Raw genomic sequence first — 27016 nt, 5'->3', positions numbered from 1 at the left:
TTCGTTCAAGACAACCAAAGTTTATACAGTGTGGCCTTAGATAGATGTGTCACTCTTAAAGTAGCTGAACTTTTGAAGTGTGACCAACAAACAATCAAATGTTTTCTGCAAACAGTCATATCAAAAGAAAAAATGAATGAAAAACTAGATTTGACCAAGTAGGATGTGAAGAAGTAAAGAGCCAAATCAGCAAAAAAAAAGTGTCCCTACAGCTCAAGGATGTAACAAAGTAAAGAATGCTGAAACACCATCACCACCAATGATTGTCACATGTATTCAAGGTCTGTCAGCAAATACCTGAAAGTAGAATTATCAAATGTTTTATTGACTGATTCAATTTGAGTGACCGTTGATGCAGATGAACACTATTTTCAACTTGGAACAACCAAGTTGGAAGAGGGGTAAAGGTATAAGTAGCCATCATCAACAATGAGTTATTTGGACTTGGACTTGACAGTACACTTTTTTTATTTTTTTTATTCAATAGAAGTTTATGAATATTAGACTGCTTTTCTGCCAATAGATCGCCCTAAAGTTTATAAACTGTACCTTTTAAATGTAAAAAAGGTCAAAACTATTAAACAGCACATGAGCACCACTTTTAAAATGCCAGCAGCTTTCTCTAGTAGTGCCTCTCATCCTGAAAAAGAGAAGCACAGTAACCATGGTTACAAATACAGTTAAACTAATCTTCATTTTGTGGATGAAAGTTTTGACACAAACCTTGCCAGTGTCAAAACTGTCATTTACGTCACTTCCATTTTAGATTTCACCATGTCAGATATCCCAAGTGGTTCCACTTGATCAAAACAGAGATGGAACAGATACTGCCTTCGTGTATCAGTAGAGAAGCATATTCCAAGGTGGATTCTGAATTATAAACAGTGACACATTGTGACTGGATACAAGAGGACACCTTTGAAATTCTTCTGTGTGACTTTAAGTAGTCTTTTTCTATAGATTCAACCATCCATCAACTGAAGTTCCATTCATTACCATAACAGACTGTTGTGTCTTGGTTCATTCTGAAACAAAAGCCATGTGTGAAATGTCGTACAAGGTCATATTTCATAAACTTGCGTGAAGCTGCTGGGCAAAGTGTTCAAATGTCTAATTTGCATGATTTAATTAGACGAGTGCGAGAGCAGAACACCACTCAGCCTTATAATTACCCTGGTAGTGAATCACACAATGGGTAAAACACTGTCAGATGGGCTGTGGCTGAAATTTTCATAAAGCCAAACTATTTTACAAAGAGAACAGAAGAAACTGGGCATATGAAAAACACATTTTCATAATTCGATTAATTTCACCATCTAAATGTCAGGATCATTAACATATTCTGCAGTTTAGTTTTGCTGCGTTTCTCCAATTTAGGAATAATGATCCAGTTCACTCTAATGGGGATGACATTATACAATTAAAAAAGAAACCACAAGATTAGTAACACAATTGTTCGAAATCTCGTGTTGACAGCCCCATGTCTTGTGAGCTCAGGTCATGATCTTGACCAAACAGTGGGAAATACAAAGTGAAAGTAAAGTCAGAGAGAATGAACAGCACAGACGAAAGGAAGCAATTTTATGTACGGTAATGAGAAAATTAAGAGTTTTCATTTATAGAAAACATTTAATGCTGACTGCATCCTTTAAGCAATAGGATGCTTTTCATGCTTACACTACTTCCTCATACCTCAGTGGTTTTCTAGGGGTAAAAAATAAGCTTGTAGCATTGAAAAATCTAACATTGCTTTTATAGATGAGATTGCAGTCTTGGCAAACACATGAAAGGAAATCTTTTTTAATTTAAAGGTTACAAGCTGAAGTACAAGCATCTTTGCAAATAATGCAGCTTTTGAATGAAGCTTGAAAAACATCCATGTTGACATTTAGGATCATGTTGAGGTGAACAAACATTTCTGTATCCACTTCTTTATCTCACTTCAAAATCTTTTGTGTGGCGTAGGAGCAAACATTTTTATGATTAAAAAAGAAAAAGAAAAACAACATTAATCCTTGAAAGTCAAACTTTTACTGTAACATTTGACTGAATTTATGGGCTTCTGAGCACAACAGGGAATGGAAGACTATTCTAGAAAGAACAGGAAGGCTCTTTAGTAATGGAAATCTGACCATGCCCTTTCCATGAATAGCAACCGTGGATCCACAGCTTAGTATAGCTGGTCCTTGACGTCTTCCTGGATTAGTGCTGAGGCTAGCAAACAGCTCTTCATAGCTCTGTATTCACCAAAGGGGAAGTTCCAGCCTGTTTGAAGAGCTAACACTGGGACACATGCACACAAACTCCTCATTGACAAACATCTCTCCAAGGACACTGATTAGAACAACAGACCGTTAATCATGACAAAAAGTGTAGATCCCTTTGGGAGTTGTGCATGTGTGGGTTCGTTAGAACATTTATAGAAAAATCTCAAGCTGGCAGTGTGAATGTATTCTCCCTGCCTCTTTCACTTTGAATAAATGCTATAAGTCCTGGGGCCAGATGCATAAAGGATGCCTAGACACAAACAGAAATTTTCCCAGTACAATAGTACTCCATTTCTCTGATCTAGCTTCTCATCGTCGATTTTCAAAATATGCACTTACCCACAGTGATTGTCCCTGCTATAAATAACTGCACGGTATGTCGTGCGTAATGGGTGTGGTAGACTTTTAGAGAATGTTTATATTATCTGATACAGTATCGTCTCATAGGCTTCTAAAGGGGTGTTTAAGGAAACAGCAATAATGCCATGATCCATGCATCTCCCTCCTGATCATCTCTGTATACTGTATACAGAACCCGCTGTGCATTCATCCCTAGCAGATCAAACAGTCAGACCTCCGCCAGCCAGATGTGTGGTGCAAGCTGATGTGCATTTTTGTAGTTGGTTTAATAATGTGTGTTTTTCTAAAAAAAAACAAAAAAAACTCTGAACTCTGATCTTGCATAGCGGATCATTTGTCACTTTTTTTGTCTGCATCCACTAGTGGATAAAAATGGGAGTGGAACTCAGGTTCATGGCCTCGCGTATAGTTCCCCAATGATGGAGATTTATAAAGAGAACCATATGTAAACACAGCTTTATAAATATGACGAAAAGAAAGCACATATACGCTTCTGCCTTTGTGTGTATACACAGTTTCAGTCAGTAATCCACACGGTTTTATGCATCTGGGCTGTGATTACTGAAAAACCTCACTATGTGACAAGTGCCCAGGAGAAAGTGTAAACAATTGTTTGCTGCAGAAGTGACACAGTGTAAATATCCACAATACAGCTCTCACTCAAACCTCACATTTTTTCTCGTCCAAGCTGGTTTCGAAAGTGAGAAATTTGTTCTTCTGGTAGTCTTTAGCAGTAGCTCATCTATTAGGAAAGCTTCTTATTCTCCAAACGAAGACCACTCTTACCATTCTCTACTGCAGGTAAGATACTGACTACCCATAATTACTTACACCCTCCTTGAAAAACAAAACGGTTGCCAGTCCATTATAGGGTCCAACATACTGGGCTCTTATAATTGCTCAACAACAATGTTAATAATAACAAAAACGACTCAAAATGTCAGCCAGCAAACTGCTGTAATCCATGAAAACAGATGAAGAAATGCCTTAATATATCTTCTCTTGGCTGAGGTCTTCACTCCACTGAGGATTTCCACTTAGTCATAGTAGATCTAAAAACAACCTCAAGAAGAGGGCCTCTTTGGCTTAAAATGTTGGCTATGTAACATAGTCTCTTATTTTGTTGAATAAGAAAAAAAATCTTCCAAGTCTCTTGAGCTGTGAAATAAGCATCAGCCCTACAAATTGAAAATCTACAGTCACGTTAATACATTTAGATCAAAAGTAGCGGTAATTGCCCTGCCAATAAAGCAGATAGTGTGGTGCTCTACAGCTGATGTTGCTTTACACAAACAAACAAAAGGCACAATTTCAAAAAATCTCTCAAGAAGTTATCTGTAATCCAAATGAAAATCATTTCCTCTGCTTACTTGGTAATGCCCTGCAAAGCACCTGATAGCTGCTGGTTTGAAACATACCATTAGATAGGACACATGCAATTTTCTTATCACCAGAGGCACGCTGCAAATGTGTCGTAGGTGGTGTTTTTAAAACAGATGATCATAAATTCAGACTTGTACACGTTATTGAATAGCTTGATGTAAGCTTTGAAAAGTCAATGTACTAACACAAAAAAGTTACACCCATAAATATCTAAGACAATCTAGCTACAGAATCCCTACTTTATTGGGCTAAATTGACCTAAGGAGCAAGCATGCATGGTTGTTTGTCTTGTGTTGGCCCTGCAATGGACTGGCTACCTGTCAAGGATGTACCCTGCCTGTTGTCTGATGGCAGCTGGGATAAGCTCCAGCAACTCTGAACATGATAAAATGGGTATAGGTATAGCAATGAATGAATGAATAAAAATTCATCCAAGCGTTTTTATAAGCACTCATCTCAAAAACAGAGTCAAAAGCCCTTCTTCCCGTCAGTCTCAGTTCATCTGCCTCTTTGCTCCACTGGTGTGCTGTTCAAAAAATGTCTAGATTTCATACTTTCTTAAAATCTTGTTAGACATCCCATCAAAAACCACTGGACCAATCATTCCAAAACCAGCTCAGGATAAGGCCTGCAACAGCCAAATAAAAGAACAAATGTTTTCTTCTTTTAAATTATTTTCATGGATGGCATCAAATTTCTTCAAAGAATAAGTTGGGTTCACATTGTGATGTCTGTGATGATCAATTGTCACATTTAATGATCACATTTTAGAACAGTCAGTGTTTCAACATCCAGGCATGACATGAGAAATGTACATCTTGCATTTGGCTGCATGAACACTCTTGAACTTTGCTTTGCACTGTGTAGGTTAATGATTGAGCTGATGCATATCATTTGTTCATTGAAATCAAAATTTAATTTCACAATTGAAAATCTTGATCCATCCATTGAGTCCATCACTCTTTAAAAATACACCAAATCATTTCTACACAACTCCACAAATCTTCAAGTGTTTCACCACACACACACACACACACACACACACTTGACACCAGGAGAATATTGATTACTAACAAACTTTTTGCACTTACATATAAATGTTCACACACCAGTTAAGTTGTTGTGAACAAAAATACCCATTTTGCACCTGTAGTGTCAACTTGAGACACTGGGTGCAAAACCATTTCCCACAACTGATGTGGTGTTCTCTGGTGATATAACGGTCGAGGGTTTCAACCTCCAGCCAGTCCTGCCAACAACGTAATGAATCGTGTGCTTACTAAAGTCCCAGATCTGCCTGAACTACAATGCTTGATGTTTGCATACATTTGTTTAGTATTTTATGCAACAGCATCATTTTACTAATAAGATAAATGCTTCAAGGAATACAAACACTATAGACAACATGAACATTTTGTGATTTTAGCTTCTAAATACTTGAAGGTCGGATGAAGATTGCCACTGGATTTCCAGGAAAGACTGAACAAAATGGAGCTTTCAAGACTGCTTCAGTCAAACATTTTGAATCATATCCATATGATGAGAAAGTGAGTGAATGAAAAAAATTGCTGGATTTCATTGCTCTTTCCTGTTCATTCTGAGCAACTTTTGTCAAAATGTTCAATAAATGAACTGCATGATCAAAAAAAGAAGATCAAAGTGCTGGCAAAGTGCAGGATGACATCCGCCTCCATTAGCCTGCAAACACTAGTAGATCTCGTTCTCCCCTGCTTCATACTTCCACACATTCATCACACATTATATTGCAGCTCAAGAAACCAGCAGGCAGTATACCACTCTTAATGGAATACAGACAAGGCAAGCAACATGCAAATTAATATGCCTCGCTGGGGTGAAGACTTAATAGAGGCTTATGATTGACCCACATTTAACAAACTCTCACAGGGTAAAATGTATCTCTGTGGCAGCACTCAATTTTCCTCACTGACAGCGACCATTCAAATCCCCTTTCCCAATCGCACTGTTGCCTTGGTAACGCCAGCGGCTGCCAGGCAGTCATTTAAAAATTCCAAAATGAAGCAACTGGGTCTGTGAAAATTCCAGCAGTGGGAATACTCTGCCAAAGACACATGGGTTAAATGTAGGAAATTAAAACAAATCAAACTATATTGTTAATTTATTTTCCATAGAACTTTAATCTGATAAATATCCCATTAAATTATCTTGCGTGATCTGAGATGACAAAGGAAAATTGAGTGAGAAAACAGGACTAAGTTGTGTATTTAGTGGTTTGCGTTTCGTGAAGTGCTTTAATGGTCCAGACAATATTCCCTGGTTGTGCATGCTGTATGCCGAGCAGCTGCTTTTGTTCATTCTAGACATTTTATCACTGCTGTTGTGGGAGAACAGGGCTATTTACTGGCCAGACATGTTAATTAGATCCCCGCATGCTATTCAAGCTGATAGGAGAAGTATAAAGATTCACTGTGTGCAAATATTCTATAATTCCATATTAAAAAGGGACAGCAGACTGTGTCTGTGAAGAAAAACAATTTCTCCACAGAGTCCTTTTAGCAGCCGTCAGAGATTTTGATTACATCATGTGGTACTCAGATAGTTTCCTACTTTGAAGTCTCCTTAGGGACTCATTTATAACCCATAAAATGCTTTGTTGGTACAATGTTGCAGTCATTCAGGCTCAGCAAAAAAGCAATGTTACATCTAGCAAAGGATGAGAAACGACAACTTATGGTGAAGAAGCACGATACATATTGACACAGTGCCCTACTTCAGATGAGATTTTAGGAGCCTCAGTCCTTAGTATATGCATTTATGAATCAGAACAAAAACTTGCTTTACACCACTGGATCTTGAGCCACTTTCAGACATGCCCTGCTTTCCATTAATCTGATAACAGCTGAACTGAACGCACAGTTGTATTGGGTTGATTTGGCCAATGATCAGCTGCTCAGGGAAATCTGACTGATGGTGTTACTTAGATTTACATAAGGAGAACTATCTAAACTCTTGGTTTTACCCACAGCACCGGGTTGTTTGTGTCTGAGCCAAGTGAACAAAGAGAGAACTGCGAGCCTTTGCCCTTCACGTCAACCTTCTGCAATGTCCGATTTTGTCCAAACATGAGACAACCATTGCTAGTAGAGTGGGCTTCTTCCACTCAGACGATTGATGAGTTTAGTCCCTGCCCCTCCACATGTTCTTGAGCGAGATGATAATCCCTGAGATGCCCTTTTTAAGCTCATCGGTGAGTGATTGTAGAATATAAAGTGGTGCATATATAGCACACAAATTTATAATTAGAAGCACTACGTGGGTGGTTGTGTAAATGAGAAATATTGTGAAGTGCTTTGTAGAATCTAAATAAGGTTAAAAGGTACTTTATAAATGAGGAATATTGACAATTATCATTTTCAACTGCTAGAAAATGTCCAGAAGGCCAGCATGGATGTTTTTGTTAGCTTAACAGTTTAAGAATAGAAAAAGTGTTGGTAAGTGTTGTGTTTAAAGCAGAGGTGATAAGCTCTTCACTCATCCCGACTCTGTGAGGCCTTGATAAGGATCACGGATACTTATTACTCCCAAAAGAGCCCTCTCACTACGCCATTGGATTATGAGTCTTCTGGGTATCTTGTGTAAATATTTGAGAATTGATTTAGGTGGTGGTTACTCAAAGCACCACAGAGGACATATTGTAATTCTCTATAGAAAGGACTACACCATATAGAAAGAGCTGCTGTTCAGCAACAAAGAATGTCCTTCCACATGTTAACCTCAGTCAAGTGTTGAGGTTTCCTCTATGCCATAAAGAACCTGTTTATATTTCTGAGACTGTTAATCATTGATGAGGTGAAACTACAAGATTAGATCTCCTGGTATGATCAAATACATTATGGCAGACAGCGAAACATCCTTAATTAATTTGCTATAGTAGCCAGGTTACATGAAAGTGTCTGCCAGATGGTCCACTTGCTGAGTGGGTGGAACCTGAGTGTGCATCAGTTTTTGAAGGAAGAGAAGACAGGCATAATACCATGAGCTGACGAAGGTGTTCATCTTCATATTAACCCATTCTAAGCTCTCTGTGCTTATTATCAAAGCAATGATTCAAAAAGGTATATATCATAATATATAGTAATGATTTATAAAAACAAACTTGCTAACTTTCTTGAATGCAGTTGTGGGTGAATGACGTTTAAATGGCAGAACTGTGTCAGTGAAACGATGTAACACGAGCCACTGCAGCAGATAAGCCTCTTTCAAATCAGCCATCAAAGATTTTTTTTCCTTTTGTGCTGAAACACTGCATGTCCTTGCATATTCTTGCCCTCTCAAGAAGAAGCCATGTCACTTTTCCCCAAAACAGAATTAAATAGTTTGACAAGTAAATTTTTCAAAGGATTTACAGACACACCAAAAAGATGCATGATGACAGGTATGTCCCTTGTCAAGAATCCATTTTTTCATCGTACATAGAAGGGTGAAGAAAGACAAATAGATAAAAAAAAGACATTTGATTATTAGGAAAATAAATCCTCACTGGATCTATTTTTAAAAATAGAAACTGAATAAACAGTGGCGAACAGCAAACAGTCCTTAATTGGAATAACATGGCTCTTAATAGTTGTGCTGACAGAATATTTAAACAAGAATATGAACCATGTGGATATTTAAATTTGATATTGACTGTGTGAATGAGTGAATGACTGTATATGGAACATCTGTGTATCATACAGCATTAAAGTAAACAGGCTTAACTGTGTCAGCAACATTAAAAGATGAGACATCACCAATTTCCAACCATTTTGTCATTCTTGGAACAAGTCATGGCTCAAAGAACCAGACTGATTACACTTCACTTCAGTGCCTGTTGTAATTATACAAACACACACACACGCACACTTTGTGTTAATTAGTGTTTTGGCATTTCAAAACCACACATGAAAGCAAACTGAAAATTTGTCATACAGGCCAAGGGTTTTGTTTTGAGATGGCTTCCAGGACATTTCTTTATCACCTGTCCTTCTTTTCAGACATTTCAAGAATGATTTGTTTGGTATATTACTTTCTTACCAAGGAGAGAAGTGTTTAACTAGAGCCACTTTGTAAGATTGGATGCAAGGTAAACACATCCAAGGGATGTGTTCCCTTTTAAGCCCACACACAAACGCAAGACCAGACAGTTACTCGACAGTTACTTCCAAAGCAAAAATATAGTTCAGCTTGATAAATTGGAGCAAATGATCCTTTTCAAAAACTTTTTTCCTTTGATGTTAGCTGTTACAGTCATAACAAAAACATGTGCATTCAAATGAGCTTCTACTAATTTCCCAAGTCCTGATTATGAGAGCAAGAGATGCATTTTCAACTATGAATAAATTAACTGGTTAAATCAATAACCCAAGTTGATGACAAAAACAAACTTTACTTTTAGAAAGAACTGGTACTGTACTGTACTGGTACTACGAAGAGCTATCGTTCTGACAAAATATCCGAACTTCAGCCAGCTCTAAACTAAATGAATTACAGACACAACATGGTTTCCTCAATTTTTCAATTTTTTTTTTTTTTTTTTTTTAAAAGAGCAGAAGGAGTCCAGTCCCCTTCTTTGATCTGTGGAGATGACAAAGCATACAATTAGAAAAGAAAATCTGTTTTTCCTGAAAGCCTCTAAAGATCAGGTTTATATGCTGGCACAATGTGTGTGAGTGTTAGATGTATATTTCAGTGATATTTATAGATGAATATGTACAAATATATTTGTAATAAAACCAAAAAACAAGATATCAACTATGTCGTGTAGTCAATTAATTAAAACTGTACAGTTGCAAAATATAAGCTCAGATAGCATGGGACAAAATGGAAAAGGTGATATTTAAGATTTGATTGGCCTCTTCCAACCCAGTCTTAACTAAAATGAGGAAATCAGAACATTTGTCCAAGCGTCCAAGACATATAAGACAGTTGCTTTGTGTCAGGTAGCGTCACGTGATAAGAACCAGACTATAAAGTATACAATAGGGTAGTCTGTGACAATGTTAAGTTTTCCAGCCATATATTTTTGAACATCTAAAACCAAACTTGTACGTGAAATTAACGCTAAAGAATTTGGCAGGTTTTTTTTAGCCTTTGGCTCTCCCTACAGCTATTGGATAAAACAACACTTTCATAAAAACAACTCTCCACATGGCCCTTGCAAATGTACAGCCATACACATGAAATTGCTGTCTTGTTGAAAAGGCCAGAAAGATGCCATGAAAAGCCTACAAAAATGTCCATAAAGCAAAACGGTGTGGTACAGGGCTGAAAACCAAAGTCATGAGCTGCTGTGTCTAAGCCCCCTGGCGCATTAGGGGAGTTTCAAGCCAGGGAATGTGCACAGTAAAAGTCAATGTACTTCAAAAGGACTCAGAGGCACATAGCTGAGGTTCACAAACTTCCATAGTATTGCTTTAATTCTAATCCTAACCATGTGCTTTTAACCACTAACCATTATCGGGTGGGAGCAAAGTAGAAAAGTAAGAGGACTGTAGAGAAGACTACACAGGACATTATTTGAATCAACAATCTCTTACTTGAAAGGCAAAGGGTTTTAGGCCACTCATCAACTCCTCCTTCCCCTTAGTAGGACTTTTGTCCAAGCCCAAAGTGGCAACTGGCGACATCATCATTTAGTGGGTGAACACTGTCACATCACAATAGGACCAACATTCTGTCACAAAATGGAGTTGCCCTTTCACATAAATAGTTTTGCACAAGGACTCCATGTCCACCAATAATCAATAAGGATCAGGCCCAGACATTCTTTTCATTTTCACGAGTAACACAACCAGAGACTGAGACACATCTCCTGGAAAGTACAACCTGACCATAGATTTTAAATGCACATTGCAAGAATCACAATGGTTTGTTTAGGGCACATTGAGAATTCCAGACAATATCTGCTTAATAAGCATACAGGCAGAATAAGCAAAAAAGGGGGGAAGGAGAGACAATGAAGCAGCCATCATCAGCATCCGCACTGGCTGTGAGTTCTCCAGACAATTAACTGCTCATAGGCTCTGCCAGTCATTATCTGGACTTTCCACTCAGGAACCAAATGGATAAACACAAGTTAGTGGTTTTAGTTTGACTAATTTATACACCTATAATACATCTCCACAGAGCTCCATAATGTCTAGAAATTCAAAGCTGCAACAAATGTAAGAAAAAAGGTCACAAACATTTCACACATTCCACTGGATTTGTCCAAGCCTATTGTATCTGTCCTTCACTTTGTGTGGGCACCTGGGTTGGTCATACACCAACTGCAGAGTAGCTGTTTCCAAACAAAGAAAGAGCCAAAATTATAATGAATATAGTAATTAGATATTCCAGTAGTAAACCAGACATCTGCCTTGCACGAGGTAACGGCCAACAACTAATAACATATGGAGTAGATTAATTCAAAATAAAGAAACCATCTCAACTCTACTGGGATTGAGTGTGAGGGGTAGCACTTAAAAAAGAAACAAATTAATAAAAATAAAAAAACGTGCAGTAAATGTGTGACATCTATTAATTGTAGGCAAACACTACAGGAAAGCAACGGTGACGCTAAATAATAGTAAACTTGTACTCAAATTTAAACAAAATGTACCCTTTATAAAGGCGAAGGTGAAAGCAACCGTGTACTAATGTGCCACAAAAATAAAAAAGAATAAGAAGAATTAACAACACAATGGCGAATTTATTGCAAAAGCCGCAGTGCAGAAAACTCTTGAAACACTAACAGCAATATCTCTCTTACCTTCCTGTGGTGCAGACAGAGGGAGAAGATGTCCACTAACACCGTTGATAAACAAAAAATTCAAGGACCCATCCAAACAAAAAAACTGCACTCTCCAAAGTTAAAATGGCACAATATGACTCTCATCCAACATTCATCGTCACAGGTGAAAGTAATTTTCTGCACAGTGGCTGGCTTCCCCTGGAAGCTGCTCTGCACTGCAGCCAAACTCAGACTTCAATGCAAAAATGTTATAATTATTGGTATTAATTACACGTGTGCCTTTCCGTGAAAAAATAGGCCAGCGTGTAGAGTCTAGAGACAAGCCTCCATATAAGAGGTTTGACAGCAGGGCTAAAGGTAAGCACTTTTAGAGAATGTACAGAAGAGTTTGTGGTAAGCAGAGGCAGTCCAAGCTTCAATAAAAAAACATGTAAAAATCTGTCTTTTTTCAAAAAGTGTGTTCATGTACCAAGCTTTGGAGCAACTTAACATAAGTGTTTACCATTAATCAAAATGGGTGGTTCAATGTGTTGTGAATTGGATCTGTTAGAAAGCTTATTCTGTACTTAACTTACCACAATATGGGTTGACCAGATAAGTAGAAATGTATGTCATTACAATATAGTTTACTTAATCATTCAAACCAAGACACTTGATTTACTTAAAAAGAAATACAAAATCCAAACGTTAACTGTTTATAACTCAGTTTATCTGAAGGAATGTGAAGGAAAGGGTTCCAATGCAAGGATATCCAAGCTTTAAACAGCTTATACACCACAAACTCAATAGCTTTCATTAGCAAAATGACTCATGTTGTCAAATTGACTCATGTTGACGTTTTGACAATAAAAAAATGGAAGAAAGACAGTAAAAAACCATCATAATTAAATTTCCAACTGAGGGATGCATTAAATCAAGCTGAAACAGACATAGCCAGTTTAATCCCCTTTGGATATCACACTGATTCCTGCTGTGCAGACATGGCTTGGGTCATTCATTGGGTCATCCGTGTTGCCAGTCACCACGGCAACAGTCACACTGACGTGTCATTTACAGAGCAGCATGCCCAGTTCTGGACTGCCTTCACCATATTTCTCAGTCAGTCAGTAGTTCAAACAGTATGCATCAACAAACATTTCTCCCCAGTGACCTTCTCCTCACAGCTTCAGCCAAATTGCACAAAACAACACGCTTTTCCTCTCACCTAACCCATTCCCCTCCCTTTGTGTCTGTCTCCCACTCTCCTCTTAATTTACCCTTCAACCTCCCACAGCTATAGAAGCTTATCTTCGATGAAAAACACATGCACTCCTCCTAATAAAATCATGACACCACTTTGTCTGATAGTTTAGATTTTCTACATACATTTGGGATGATGACTTGATGACAGTAACTACTATTTAATATATGGGAAGAAGGAGGTCAAGGGAAAACGCAAGGAAGTCTTACTTATTTCCAGCATATGAGTAACAGCTTAGTGTTATTCTTTTATTGAATTATAGATTTTACATATTGTATTGAGTATAAATCTTCTGGGATTCTTAATTTGCTATTATTCCAGGAAACCACAACTCTGGTTTGCTCAATATTTGAACTGTAGTACATCTGCTTTTAGTTAGATTGATGATTAGTCTGCCACAGAGAAGGCAGCATTCAATTATAGTCTGCTTTATCCCTCCAGTCAGCAATCAATAGCTGTGAGGGTTTTTTGTGCGTGGTTTATTCCCCCCTTTACTAAGACACCACAAAAGGATAGAAATACACACTCTGTATATTTTATCCTTTAACTATATAGTTTGGTAAGAGTCGCACTGTATGTCAAGAAGCATTTCTGACACAATGTTTAGTCTACCAAGGCTCCTTTACAGTCCTATAAATCTGTCCTCCAACTGGAAGTCGGACAGTTCTCACTTAGTTTGATCAACACTGCTCTATGTTTCTGGAAAAGGTGGGACAGCTAGAGGATAGCGCAATGAAACACACAACAAGTCATTAAAACTGTCATATTTTAGGGAATAGATTACAATAGACTTCAAACAGAAGAGATCTGCATCTTTGGTTTTATAGTGACATTGCAGGACCAGTTATGAATTCATCAATCGATCTCTGGTATCAACATGCAGTTAAACATTGGCTGATTGATTATGTTGATAATTAAAAGAATGCTTTTTTGTTCTCGGTTCGCGTGTTGAAGCAATCCTGTGTATTTGCTGCTCTCTAGTGTTCATAGATGCACATAATAAACTTTCCCTGCACTTTCTCCCTGATATCAAGTCCAACTACACTGCCTGAATTTTCTTTTTTTTTCATTTTCTTTTCTATGACCTGTGAGCTGTATTCATTCCCGTCTTTTACTGTGTACATGACATATCTGCCATGTGCAGAATTACATTTAGGTTAATCACTAAATTATTAATAGTCCTATGACAAAAGCAAAAGGCAATTAAAATATTTATCACCATAATTTTGATGGAAAATTATCCACTTATAAAATTTAATAACCCATGAATGCACTACTTGTGTCTGAAAAAAAAAAGCATTCACCTTTCAAAGTCTTAATCTATGGGATAGGTGCTGAAAGAAAAGTACCTTGTATGTGACAGATCATATTCAGGCATATAAAAAACTGCTTGGGTAGGTTTAGGAAAAAGTACAGTGTAAGTCACGTCTAAAAGATGAATGTAGTCATATGCTCCCAAGTCCAAAACTTTTTTTTTGGACTTGGTCCTTATGGTCTCATTAGCTACATTCACTTTTTTGATCAGTGTGATGGTGGCAAAATGAAGTTAAATAATTCAGTAAATATCTCTCTATATATATAATGTATAGACTCATCATGCTTCAAGTTTCACTCTTCTAAGTGGCAGTCCATAACTTTTTTTTTTATGTTTATAGCCTTTATTGTAAACTGCATTGTTAACAATGTGAACAGTCTAGCAGTTATGTATTTAAATATGAGACTAGGCCAAAACAAGTGAGAAAAATGAACTTTAGAATATTTTAAAAACAGAAGACAAAATTAAATTTTTTTCCACTTTTATTTCCCATTGCACAGTTATCTCTATCTACAGAATTTCTAAATTTGTTGTGGCAGCAGATAAAGTCATAAACATCCATGTGAAAGTTGCATAAAACTGTACAAGAAAATTGGCTACAATGAGAAAAATACTGCAACCCACTGATAACTGTTGAATCCAGGACAGAAGATGGCATATAGACATGACTTCCTCTCATTGTTTGAGTGTGTGGATTTTATCGGGTAAGAATACTGCATACTATAGTGTATGGACAAGAAACAAACCACTCAGAGATGGCAAAATAGGATGACATTGAAAATAGAATAAAAAACAAACAAACACACAAGAGTTGGGGAGAAGAAAAATACATTGAGTATAGCCAAGACAAGCTAATTTTCCTGGTTGTTTCATCCCCTCTTCTTCACCTTGGAGGAAAAGACAGAGCTACCTGCAGAGGTACAAACAATTCAGAGGACAATAGCAAAGTCTAAAAAAAAGAGGAAGGGCTTTTTGTGCAAAGACTGAACATGTGTTGCTTAAATTAATCCAGAATTCATAGGCTCTCCTCTAATACTCATTATCCTATTGTTAACTCTTTTTTTTTTTTCTTTGTTGGCTTTAGTTACTGTAGTCTAACAGACACTCAACTGGACACAAACTGTTGACTGGGACAGACTAAGACATCAACTTTCAGAACATAATGCAAATAATATCACTTAGGTTACATGGACATAGCCTCACGCACAGATGCACGCATTCACGCATTCACGCAGATGAAGACCATAAATATTGTTTGGTGTGTAGTGGAAAAGTTCTGCTTTTAATGAAACAGGCATATTAACCCATAGCTTGGCCTCTTGACATTAATCAAAATGTTACCTTTTGTGACACTGTACTATAAATGTCTTCCCATTGCAACTTTTCATTTCTTGAACCCCGACAGATGACGAAAGTGATTATGATGCTATGTCTGCACTCCATGTTACGGTGTATTACACATGTTACTGGGAGCCCTCTTGTTCCCAGACTCATGGCTAGTTAATAATGCAATGGAAAAGATAAAGCAACTCTTTGGTGTCAGAAAAAAATATGGCCCGTCTCCTCTTTTGTTGCTCAAGCAACATCAGTGTTTACTTTCCAGTTGGTCTAAGATTGTCAAACTATTTACTTATATACAAATAAAGGTTCGAAGCCTGGTATACAGAGATACACCACATGTGAGCTTTACTGCAAACATGGTAACAGAAACAAGGTAATAATGAAGGTGAGCATTTCTGACATCAAACTCAACTTGCACCTTAATAAATAAATAAATATTGACAGAGGAACCCCACAGATAATTGTCTTTCATACAGACCATCAACACAAAAAAAAAAAAGGAATCCCTTTACACTCCAGTCCTTCATTATCCCACATACGTGAATACTATTCCAGCATAAGTCATCTGAATACTAATGTGTAGTCCAGAATTTGAAACTTAACAAATCTAGCAAGAACATTAGTGTATTTAATACCGAGTTCAACATAAGCAGTTATACAGTCCCGCTCACAGACTTGGCCAAATTGTGGAAGCCATTGACATCAGAGGGTGAGGGAAACAGTTAACATTACATCACATCAGATGAGCCAAACAAACTCTCTGCTAAACAGTAATTGTTTGGGGATCATATGTCCTTGCTGTCAGAGTAGAGAGATCTGACGTTGCCGTGTCAGTGCGATTAATGCCTTTTAAATCCTTGCCCTCCTTACAGATTCCAGCCCTTGTCATAAGGAGAAAGTAATTTGTGTTTTTAGACAAAAGTCACCCCCCCCCCCAATAAATTAAATATCATCCATTTTCACATTAGAAAAATAAGAGATTTTCCAATAATACAGACAGAGCAAAAAAAAAACAACAATTCATAATAAACAGAGGAATGACATGGATTGAAAGTAACACACACTCTCTCTCTCTCGCACATGAACACGCTGTTGGTAACAATACGAAAGTCTGTCAGATACAGAGAAGAGTTTAGAGAATGAGCGAGATAATGCAATATCCAGAGTACATCAGAGTGAGTTGCTTTAATCCTTGTGACTCTCTGCATAGAGGACGCTTCACCGTCGCGGCACTTCTAATGATTCTCCGTCGCTGCCTCCATTGGCCTTCAAGCCCTGCTCCCATTTTCTCGAAGAGCAATCCCTTTCTTTTATACTTGTCACTCAAGTACAAAAGTCTACAAGTGGATACAGCATTGCACATTTATTAGATCTATGTATATATAATGATGTACTTAGAATCTTCTTCTTTTTTACATTTTACTGATTTTTTGTAGTCTTTGTTTTTTTTTTGTTTTTTTTTTTATATTCGTCTCTTTCAGCTGTGTTTGTCAGTATGAATATTGGCCATGAGGGAACAGAGTGGAGACAACAGTAAAGGATGCTTTGGCAAATGAGAGTAAGGAGTCTCCAGGTGCTTGAGCCAATCTGCTACCTCGGAGGGGAGGCTGAACAGAAATAAACAAAGAGACAAGAACATAAAAAAGACCATTTATTTATTCCCTCTGAGGTTGTCCTTCTCCCCGGTCTACCACTCAGTCCAACTCTTAGACCGAGGTAAAAACAGTATTTAATATTGTGCTGGGGAAGAAATTCCCAAGTGTTTCAGTGAAGAAGGCTTGGAGGGATGAATGGATGGACAGACGGATGGTTGGGTCACGGTGAGTCCAGATGAGCCGATGGAAAGTCAGTCAGATTCTGGTGTCCACAGACCTCTTCTCCTCCCCCATCACTAATCAGAACTGGTACCATTTTTTGTCTTTGCACTTCAGCATCATCTGCAAACAAAGGAAATATTGAGGTGAAAATGTCGTTAAAAATATTAATAGCACACCCTGATCTGCAATTCAAGTTCATTTTGGATGTCTGAACAATACAACATTTTGCTTTAAATCTAGTTTTCATGGTCAGTCAAATAATATAAATCGCAAGAAACACAAGATCTGAAACACTTTAGAGTCCATGTCTCATGTCTGAAAAAATAATCTGAGTCTACAACTGGTCTTATTCTGCTCTCTAGTGGGCAAAGAATGCAAGTGAATAATATTTCTGAAATAATTTCATTCTGTGGCTATCAACAACAGGGCTCTGTAGTCTTTTTGTAAGTCTTTTGGGGCATGCTTCTCTCCAGAATTGGAACTTTTTGTCTCATTCTCTTACATCATGAGCATGCTTGGAAAAAGAATCTGCGCTGGCCATCATGGCAGCTGTCCTCTCCTCCAGCTCGCCCAGCTTCTGGCCTCTTTCATCCAGTGCTATCCGGGCACGTGCCAGATCTCCAACTACTCCTGAGGCGGCCCCCTTCATACCCTCAATACCACCTGGGCCGGGGATGTGCTGGGCCAGACTTCGAGATGCCTTTCCAGCTGCTATCTCACCAACTGAGTGAGGGAGGAAAGGGGAGAAAAAAAAGCAGGCAGTGATGTCGTATTCACCAGGAGGTCAGAACGTTAAAGGTAGAATTCATGCTGTGAGTGACTTTCCCATACATAGTTCCTCTCTGTCCAGTGACTGTGCTCCTCCTCCAAAGAGGCCTTTGAAGAACCCTCGGTTTGGTGCCTCTGGTGTTTCCACTGGTGTAAAAAGTTCACCCAGCATCTCCTGAAACATCAGTGCACTTTACTGCATTGCGCTTCAGTAAATACAGTTTGACTGACTTTCTATGGTATTTTTGTTATCCATTATATCACACAATGCACTGCACATACAGTCATGTGCATCCTAAAGCTATTTAATATGATTATTTTATTATATCATATATGATTAGTTTTCCATGTAGCAAAACAAGCATAGCTTTTATCTTCCCAGAGGATGTGAGATTATTCTATTAGTATTCACGTCCTAAATCCTGAAATATGGCTCATCCAACAGATATGCAAAATGTGCTTTACATAGAGTAGCTCACCTGTAAGTTTTCACATGTGTCCTGACTGTAAGTGATCCTCTGAATCTCAGTGGGGGAGCAGAGGTACATGGCCTGACCCAGGTTGGTGAAGCAGAATGTCCTGGCTATCCGCATGTCTGTCAAAGGTAGGTAGTTTACATCCATGAGTGGTCTCAGTCCCGGCACACTGGACAGGAGGCACAGAAATGGTACAATTTTGAATTTATGGAATATAAAATGCACTTTCCATTTTCTAGTCTTGCTCAGTGTTTAGCACTTTAACCCTTCCTTGCGTCACTTTAGTTGTTCAAGTCAGTGCTGGATATGCAGTATTTCAAGTTGTAACTGTAACAAATTTTAATCTCCAGAACATTCAGGAAAATTCGCAACAGGCAAGCATTTACACAGGAACAAAAGCCCACACAGACAAGGACACAGCTGCTTCATCAGACCCATATGGATGGCTCTTCTATCTCTGTCTCTCTCTCCTACAGAGTTTAGATTGATGATGATGGGTGACAGACTAACACATCGTTCCTCACTTATGCCCCGTTGCTGTCTGCATGAAAATTAACCTGCTGTCTGTGTCTGTGTGGAATGTTCCTGACCTTGTCACATTCAGTTACACTGCAATGTTTAAGCCTTGGTGTGAGCTTGTGGCTCTGAGTTTGCAAAGCGGGTTAGAATATGTTTGTCAGTTGCTGGTCCACTTAAGGAAAAGGTGCAAGGATAGGTTTGGGTTTGTTGAGGATAAATATGTTTGGTTACGAATGACAATTTGTCCAAAAGTAAAACAATTAATAAATTTAACTGTATGATGAGTCAGTCTGATATATCTGCTTTTCCAAAGTTCAGACAATCTGTTGGCCTGATTTGACAAACCTGATAAATATTTATATCCTTATCAACAAGAGCTACGTAATCTCACATCAATACAATGCCTCACCTGAAATATCTCTGTTTATTAGATTAATTATGCTCTTTAACTGCAGAATTCACCGCATGTATGGGCTTGTAATGGTGAATCCAGTCGCTCCAGATTAGCACAGGTAAATGTCCCACAAATCTCGATAAAAAGACATGAGGCTGCAGAGTCGTTTCTGACACGCACACATATCACACAGAGAACCTAAAAGTTTTATGTCTTATGCAGCTCCTTGCACGAGGTATTGAGCTTGTTTTGCACAACGTACATTATGTGTTTTTGGCACCTCCTGGAAGCCGGAGGCTACATTAAGAAGGTGTTTCTGGCAGATGAGTCATGCATTTGTGAATCTGTAGTTGCTTTTGAGATGTAGACACAGATCTAGACGGGGTGCCTTAATGCACTCGTGTGGTGTTGAAGCAACCACCCAGTTATTCAAATTGTTAGTGTAGTGGTGCTGAAGCAGCAGCAGGAATAATGTGATCTCATCCAGACTAATGGTTGATGAAAAGAATGAAAACAATTTTTAAAAGTGGAATTTCAATTATAAGACTATAACTAGGATCTAAATCCTTGTAACATTATTCTACTGTAAAACTGAAGAGAAGGCAATAGCCAGTTAATTGGCATTAATATGTCTGCAGTCAAACATAGATTCTGCTTTTACTTATGAGGAGTATTGGAGAGTGTTAAGAGTCTTTGTGAAAACTGCATTTGTGGGTTTTAATAAGGAAATTTCCTCCACAGTTCACAAAGAGGCCCACAGTTCTCACTTTGTGTGAATTGATCCAACAGGACACATCAAGATCTACTTAATCCTGCCCATGATTTGCTCAAACCAACCTGGCTGATACATTATATTAGCAAATGACTATTTTTTTATTCTATATTCAAACTGACAGATTTCTCACCTGAGGGTCATGATGTGGCCGTTAGCACAGAAACAAGCTACACACATGCCTTGGCTCATCTGCACCACATCTGCCCGTAAGATGAAGGAGGTCTCTGTGATACTGTGTTTATAGATGCAGGTCTGGGAGGGGAGGGAAATGACTTTGGCCTGTTTCTCTGAGCACACCACAGCGTATTGGCTCTCACTGAGGTCCTGGGAGGTGGAAGGGGATACAGAGACGGGCCGGCGCTTACGGACCTTCTCTCTTTCTTCACCATCTGCTGTAATGTTGGGCTCATACCAAGGCTCATGTGTAGGTGGCAGAAGGGAACCTGTGGAGTCCAGGAAAGCCACGCGCATGACACTTCCCTTCAGCCGTACCAACATACCTGGAGAAAACAATAACCAAAAAAAAAAAAAAAAAAGAACTTACAAAGGTTATACTGCCACACATTTTTTCCACCTAGTCTCAAGCCATAAACATAGAAAAGAAACTGAACTGTTTACTTTCCCTGTGGCCCTTTAGGGGGTTTGTACTTCTGAAATATCGTCATTTACCTGTAGGTGAAATGATAACTGGCTGCAGTTGCCGCTGCTCGCCAGCAGGTGGCAGCGTGAGCGCTAGAACCAGCACCGTACCCAGGGAGGTGCCCACATACAGGCAGGGTGTCAAAGTGCTGTCACCCTTCCGGGCGAAGGTCTCGCAAAAGTGGAAGGAGCTGATGGACTCTCGGGCTTCCTTGTCGATGCTGGTGACGCTGGAAGAGCGTGAGCGGCTGAAGGAGTTGTCCCGGTGGTCTAATGGGTTGGCACCCCGTGGCGGGCATACGGACAGGAGGACAGTAAGGAAAAAACAGAGAGAGGTAAAGCACCTGCAAAGCAGCAATATCATAAAGACACAGATGTATAAACAAAATAAAAAAGCTAAACAAAAGTACTGAAAACTCAAAAAGCAGCTGTGCAGGTTTTACATTCATTACTAATCTTTGTAGTATAGTGATCATCTTAGAAGTTTGAAATCTTTACAGTTGGCAAAGACATAAAAAGCTGATGTACCATTATCTCTGGACTTTTTTTCTTTACTTAAAATTCTAGCAAGGCAGCTTCATATAAATCCTACTTAAAAAACACTAAAGCTGTCTTATATCGTACAGTAAAGACATATTCCCTGCATTTTAAATCGGTCACTTCAAATGTTCCATCTCCAATCAGGAGTTTGAGATATAGAGTTAACCATTGGTCTGGCACATTGGTGAAGTTAAGTATGTGTAACACTGGGACAGGCAACCGCATGAATGTCTTGGCACTTTTTAGTTTGACCCGTTGAAATTAATCAAGGTCTCAATTCGTTTCTGCTACTTTGGAGAAAGATTTTACAGTTTTACAGTTAAAGAACCCAACCAGACAGAGAAAGGAAAAGACACGAAGAACGCAAAAGAGAAAAAGAAAGCTGCAGTTACAGAAAGCTTTAGAGTGACATGGGGTGTGCGAAGTTTAGCTTAGCACCACTGACCTCTTGTAAAACACCCACTGTGGTTAAAAGTCCAACCATTTAATTTAGCTCAGTAATCTTTTTAAATTCAGATCAGATCAGTGCTACTTTTGACTCATGCAAACTTAGGAGAACATCTGCAAAGCTTGATCATTTTGAGACTAATAACTAGATAAAACTGGACTGATGGAATGAAGTGGAGTCCAGTCTGAGTGAGCAAAGCAAACTGCAAGTCATATAAATCGTTTGGAGACAAAGTCGAGGCTTACCCAAGTCTGGCTTTAGCTCAGTAGGCAAGCTTAATTTCCGTGACATCTTTGCTGGAAAAAAGAGAACATCCCTCTTTACAAACACACGTCTAAGCTGACACACGATGCCATGCAAAGCCAGGTAGCTAGCACAGAACAAGGACTGTGCACAAGGCTAGAGTACACCACAATGACCAAAGGCTGTGGATCAGGTGCCAAGGGATTGTTTTACTGATAAGAGGAGCCAAAATGCTTCACACATAAGAAGATGCTGTATAAGAACACAGAGAGACAACCCTGTTTATATCAGAGGCATGCTGTGACAGACAAAACATAAGAGGTGACCTCTGGTTGCACAATGCCCTGAAAAAAAGTGACTGGTAAGACATCAACACTGCAGGGCCATTCAGGACCTTCATGCCAAAAGAGCATGCACCAAGAACAAGGAAGTAATAATTCACACCAGAGATGGAAGAAAACAGTGAAAGAGATGGTTAAAGATGACTAAGGTGTTTTATTGCTTCTTGTTAATTTTTTTTTAGCACCGCTTCGCAGAACATGCCATCGTTCATAAGTGCGAAAAGAAATGACAGCAAATAAGGGCCAGAGCCATTTTTCTCTGTCTGCAGGACAAAAGAAGTACAGTAAGAGATAGATGACAACAGGAGACATTTGCCATGTGTTCAGAAAAATGTTGGATCTTTTATCAGTTAGGAAGTTGTGTTTTTTGACATTTATTGCTCAAGTCACTGTTGTAAAATCCTGACAGAAATCCAAAATATCAAGTAAAGAAATCCATACAAATCTGTGCCTTAAAACAAAGTCTAACATTCAATACTCCAGTGCAGATTGGGGTGAGTTTAATTTTTTTTATCTGTTCTTTTTCTATATAATGTTATTACATGGTTTTGCTTTAATCTTTCAAAAAGTTAAGATGCAGAGGTAGAATTTGATTATCTGGCACTACACGAATTAAATCAAGTTTTTGAAGCCCTGTGTTGTTCAGCCCCTGACCTTTAACAGTGCAGACATGTCTACAATGGTTTACCTTCCATTTGCTTCAAGGACGCTGCTTTTGGTTTCCACACAAGTATCACTTAATATGGTTAATTCGTGTACCAAGCCAAGAGCCGACTAATGCTGTTTGTTTGTCCTTCATCCAAATTATGAAAAATCCACTAGGTCAAATGGCATAAGAGTTGGTGGAGTGGAGCAAAGGAAAAACCCATTAAGCTCTGAAATGAATTCAAATAAATTCTTTAAAAAGCTGTGACACAGGAGACATGCCTGCCGACACACTCTCTGTGTGCCCTTCCAGTCTCTGTGATTCTGCACAGGCTGAAGAGGAGCTAAAGTGATTTTTAAATGAAGTGAACACATTACAACGATCCATTTATCTGTATTTTTTTTTTTTTATGACCAAAGATGCAAATATGTTCTCACCTAAGTCAGTAGATCAGGAGATTTCAATAAAATCAGCCAAAAAAAATGTTTCACATTTATATTCAGTATCTCAGAATGCTTTTTTTTTTTCTTATGTGACAACCACAACTGAACGGTCACAAGAGCGGCGCCTGTATTTGTCCATGAGGAAGGGCAAAATTGAATCTCTGCTAAAGAATAGAGATTTTGGAGACACATTTGCAATGTTAGACTACTAGAGGGATTATTCAGTGAGGCGAGTGCTCCCATATCTCAGATATAGAATAGCCAGCAGACCAAGCACAACTAGTGCCCTCCTTTTTCTATTTTATCTCATACAAAACAGATTATCACTGTGTAGTATTTTACTCCGTGACACTTGTAAGGTCAATCAGAAATTAGCAGACTGTATTAGCATACAGAAATTAGCTGGAAAGGTCAAGTTAGAAATTGTTCACATACTTTTGTGTAATTTAAGTTTTAGCAAGCGTGACATATAGGAAGACTAGCAAACTGACAGAGTAAAACTATTTTTATTTTTTTCAGATCCAAACAGACATGAGGTTTGTAACACTTACCTCAATCATACAGTTCTATCAATATCTTATGTGTCCAGATACTGAGGCATTTTTCAAACAATTCTATGGATTATCCATGTGATCTTTAGCTGAGCAGCGGAAAGCAGTGTCTGTTTCCTTTTAGCCCACATTATTTTTGTTTAGTTTTCTCCTGACAGAGGACTTGTGGACACTAACATTAGAATTAGAGTCTATAGCTGCTTAGAAGTAACTCTTGATCTTGGCATAAACTTTGCTTGGAGAGGGATAATAGTCCTGAATTCCCTCCATTTACCTCACTTGAATAACTACTTCCTCTACTTTTAAGATGTTAGAGAAAATCTGTGGAGGATTTTGTCCAAACTGATGCAAGAAAATCAAACTTCTGAACACCAACAGGTTACGGTGCGAGGTTACCAGACCTCATGAATCTTTGTTTACAAAGATCATCAAGGTGTAGTTTTCAGATTTAGGTTTTTAATGATCAGATTCATATTACCCATTTCAAGGAATGCTAATGCAATCGACTAACTTTCTTTAAGAATGGCTAACGCAACGTTTAATTGCTTAAGTTTATAGTTTATAGCTACATTGCTCCTCAATCCTTGTTTCTCCACATGTCATTTAGTTCCAACAATTTGTGATTATTGGTTTCATCAACACATACAAGAGGAGCACAAAGACATAGCTGGACAGATGAGTTGCTCCTCTTGTTTTGTGGTGTCATTCCATACTATGGACAATCATCAGGACGGATATCAAACCAAACACATTTACAATCCGACACTCGTGCTACATACAAGTAGCATGCAAAATGTGTATCAGACAACCAAGGTGTCTATAGACAGCTGCAATCCCATCTTCCTTCCAGCTAATCCTCTGATCCAAGAAATTTCAGCCCTTATCATTTTTCATCCACATTTATTTACGGCTCTAATGGCATATCTGAGCACTTTGCTGTTTGAAACATATCTAAAAAATGTTTTTGACAAAATACATAAAGGACCAAAAGATGGTGGAACAGAGGCTAACCTTGAGGTTGACTCGAGCTTTAGCTCTCTATTCTCTAGTCTACTTCATCCCACTGTGGTGACTACAGACATGACGACAGACAGTTTCTTCACAACAAAGAAAAACTAAAGAAACCAAAAAAAATTAAAAATGTGGACCATGTCTTCCCTGCCTACACAGCCTCACAAGGACATTTTTGGCCAATCTTACCTCCTCTACCACCTCCATTGTAGAACTGCTGTAGATTGCTGTGTGACATCAAGACTTTTGGGGGTGTAGGAGGAAAGTAAAGTACAGTAAATGTGCAGTTAGAAACACTCTATTTTACTACATTCAATCTGTCGCAATTTTTTTCCCACCTGAGCAGTAAAATGGCCTCTTTACCTCAATAAAGCTGGTTTATGGCACTAATTTTATCAAGTATGAGGGAAATGATGTAAAATCCTTGAACAGATTCATATCTGAGAGTTTATGGTGTAATCCACCACTACAGCCGCCGTCCTTGGGATATAAAATCAACTGGGAGACTAAATAAAGCCAATACTTGTCCTTAAAAATGAAAATAAAACAATTAAAAGGTTGGGTTTTTTTTTGTCTTTTCATGATACCATAATAAGAAGAGATCATAATTATTCAAAGTAGGTTAAATTCGGAATCAAGAAAAGAAAATTTGTGGAAATGCGCAGGTACCATTTCACTAATGTATTTTATTTGCGTTGTCGTTCTTAGCTTCTTTTTAAAGCAAACAAGAACCGATTCTTCATACCCTGACTAACTTCACAGCAAAACAGGCTGAAACGCAGATCTTGTTTTCTTCAACCAGCACCGTGTACCGCTCGCCTAAAAAGAAAGAGGAAATACTGAAGCCCTGACTAAATGACAAGTTGAGGCAGATGGTTTTTTGCTGGGCAGCACCTTATCTCTCTCTAACCCATGAATTATGCAAAGCAGACAGATGTACCAAACCGCAGTCTGGTGGTACCAGACATGGGGGTTGGGACTGCAATCACACCTGAAAACAGCAGCAAGCAGACTTTGAGATTTGATTTCCATCTGACCTTTTTAAAGGCTCCTTATTTTCATTGCGCTTATGCCAAGTTACCCATAATGAGACGAAACTCTCTTCAAGCGCCTTCAGGTGAAGAATCTGGGATGGAAATTTTTACGAAAGCGAGCTGAACAACATTTCACTGCTACGAAACGCCACACACTAATCCTTGAGGACAATATATTTTGTTTGCTTTCCTCATACATATAAAACTCATTGATATGATAATTTGTCAGGATGAAGATGCTTTAATGCAGTGCACCCAGACACAGTTAAATGCTGAAATCTATGAAGATTTTTCCAAATTCTGCAATAATGCAGGAACTCAATACGAAGAAAATACCCAAGAACGTATTGCTGTTTAACTGAAACTGTAATAATACAAGTGAAACTGTTTCTAAACAGGATTAAGAGTTTTGTTTTATAGCTGCATTTAATTCATAATTCTTAGCAGTCATACTGAATTACCATCACAAAGACTGAAAAAGCCTGTTTTCCTGTATACAGAGTGAGATTAAAACTAATCTATTCCAGTCTATCGAACTCTGAAGTGTCAAAGGAATGTGCTCACAAATAAGAAAATACTCGCAAAAACACAAGGCCGTGTGGCCTTATCAAATCAAACAGCGCCCTTCTAGAACACTGCGGAAGAATGAAATTGACAACCAGTCAAAAAAAGCCTTCCACACAGTTCCACTTTGATGAGTAACAATTTCAGTAAA

At 38.4% G+C, this 27016-nt stretch overlaps 1 protein-coding gene across 3 annotated transcripts in view; it reads right to left on the bottom strand.

The window, feature by feature from the left end:
* Nucleotides 1-15345: 15345 nt before the first annotated feature.
* stxbp5a (syntaxin binding protein 5a (tomosyn)) overlaps nt 15346-27016 on the bottom strand; it is a 95296-nt gene continuing 83625 nt past the window's right edge. The window contains exons 20-27 of one of the 3 annotated variants that reach the window (XM_072361739.1): nt 25457-25510; nt 22279-22328; nt 21075-21357; nt 20536-20905; nt 18721-18886; nt 18305-18416; nt 17976-18196; nt 15346-17593 (exon numbers count right to left, since the gene is read on the bottom strand). In XM_072361739.1, coding sequence (XP_072217840.1) covers nt 17552-17593; nt 17976-18196; nt 18305-18416; nt 18721-18886; nt 20536-20905; nt 21075-21357; nt 22279-22328; nt 25457-25510 — 1298 coding nt within the window. In that variant the 3' untranslated portion in view covers nt 15346-17551. The remainder of the gene's footprint in view (nt 17594-17975; nt 18197-18304; nt 18417-18720; nt 18887-20535; nt 20906-21074; nt 21358-22278; nt 22329-25456; nt 25511-27016) is intronic. The other 2 variants (XM_072361740.1, XM_072361741.1) reach the window with 2 other exon arrangements.

The sequence above is a fragment of the Leuresthes tenuis genome, unplaced genomic scaffold (assembly GCF_036924035.1).
Source record: "Leuresthes tenuis unplaced genomic scaffold, fLeuTen1.0.hap1 SCAF_13, whole genome shotgun sequence".
In the NCBI taxonomy this organism is placed as follows: Eukaryota; Metazoa; Chordata; class Actinopteri; order Atheriniformes; family Atherinopsidae; genus Leuresthes; species Leuresthes tenuis.
The sequence above is the reverse complement of the archived record's forward strand: the minus strand, read 5'-3'. Positions and strand labels throughout refer to the sequence as shown.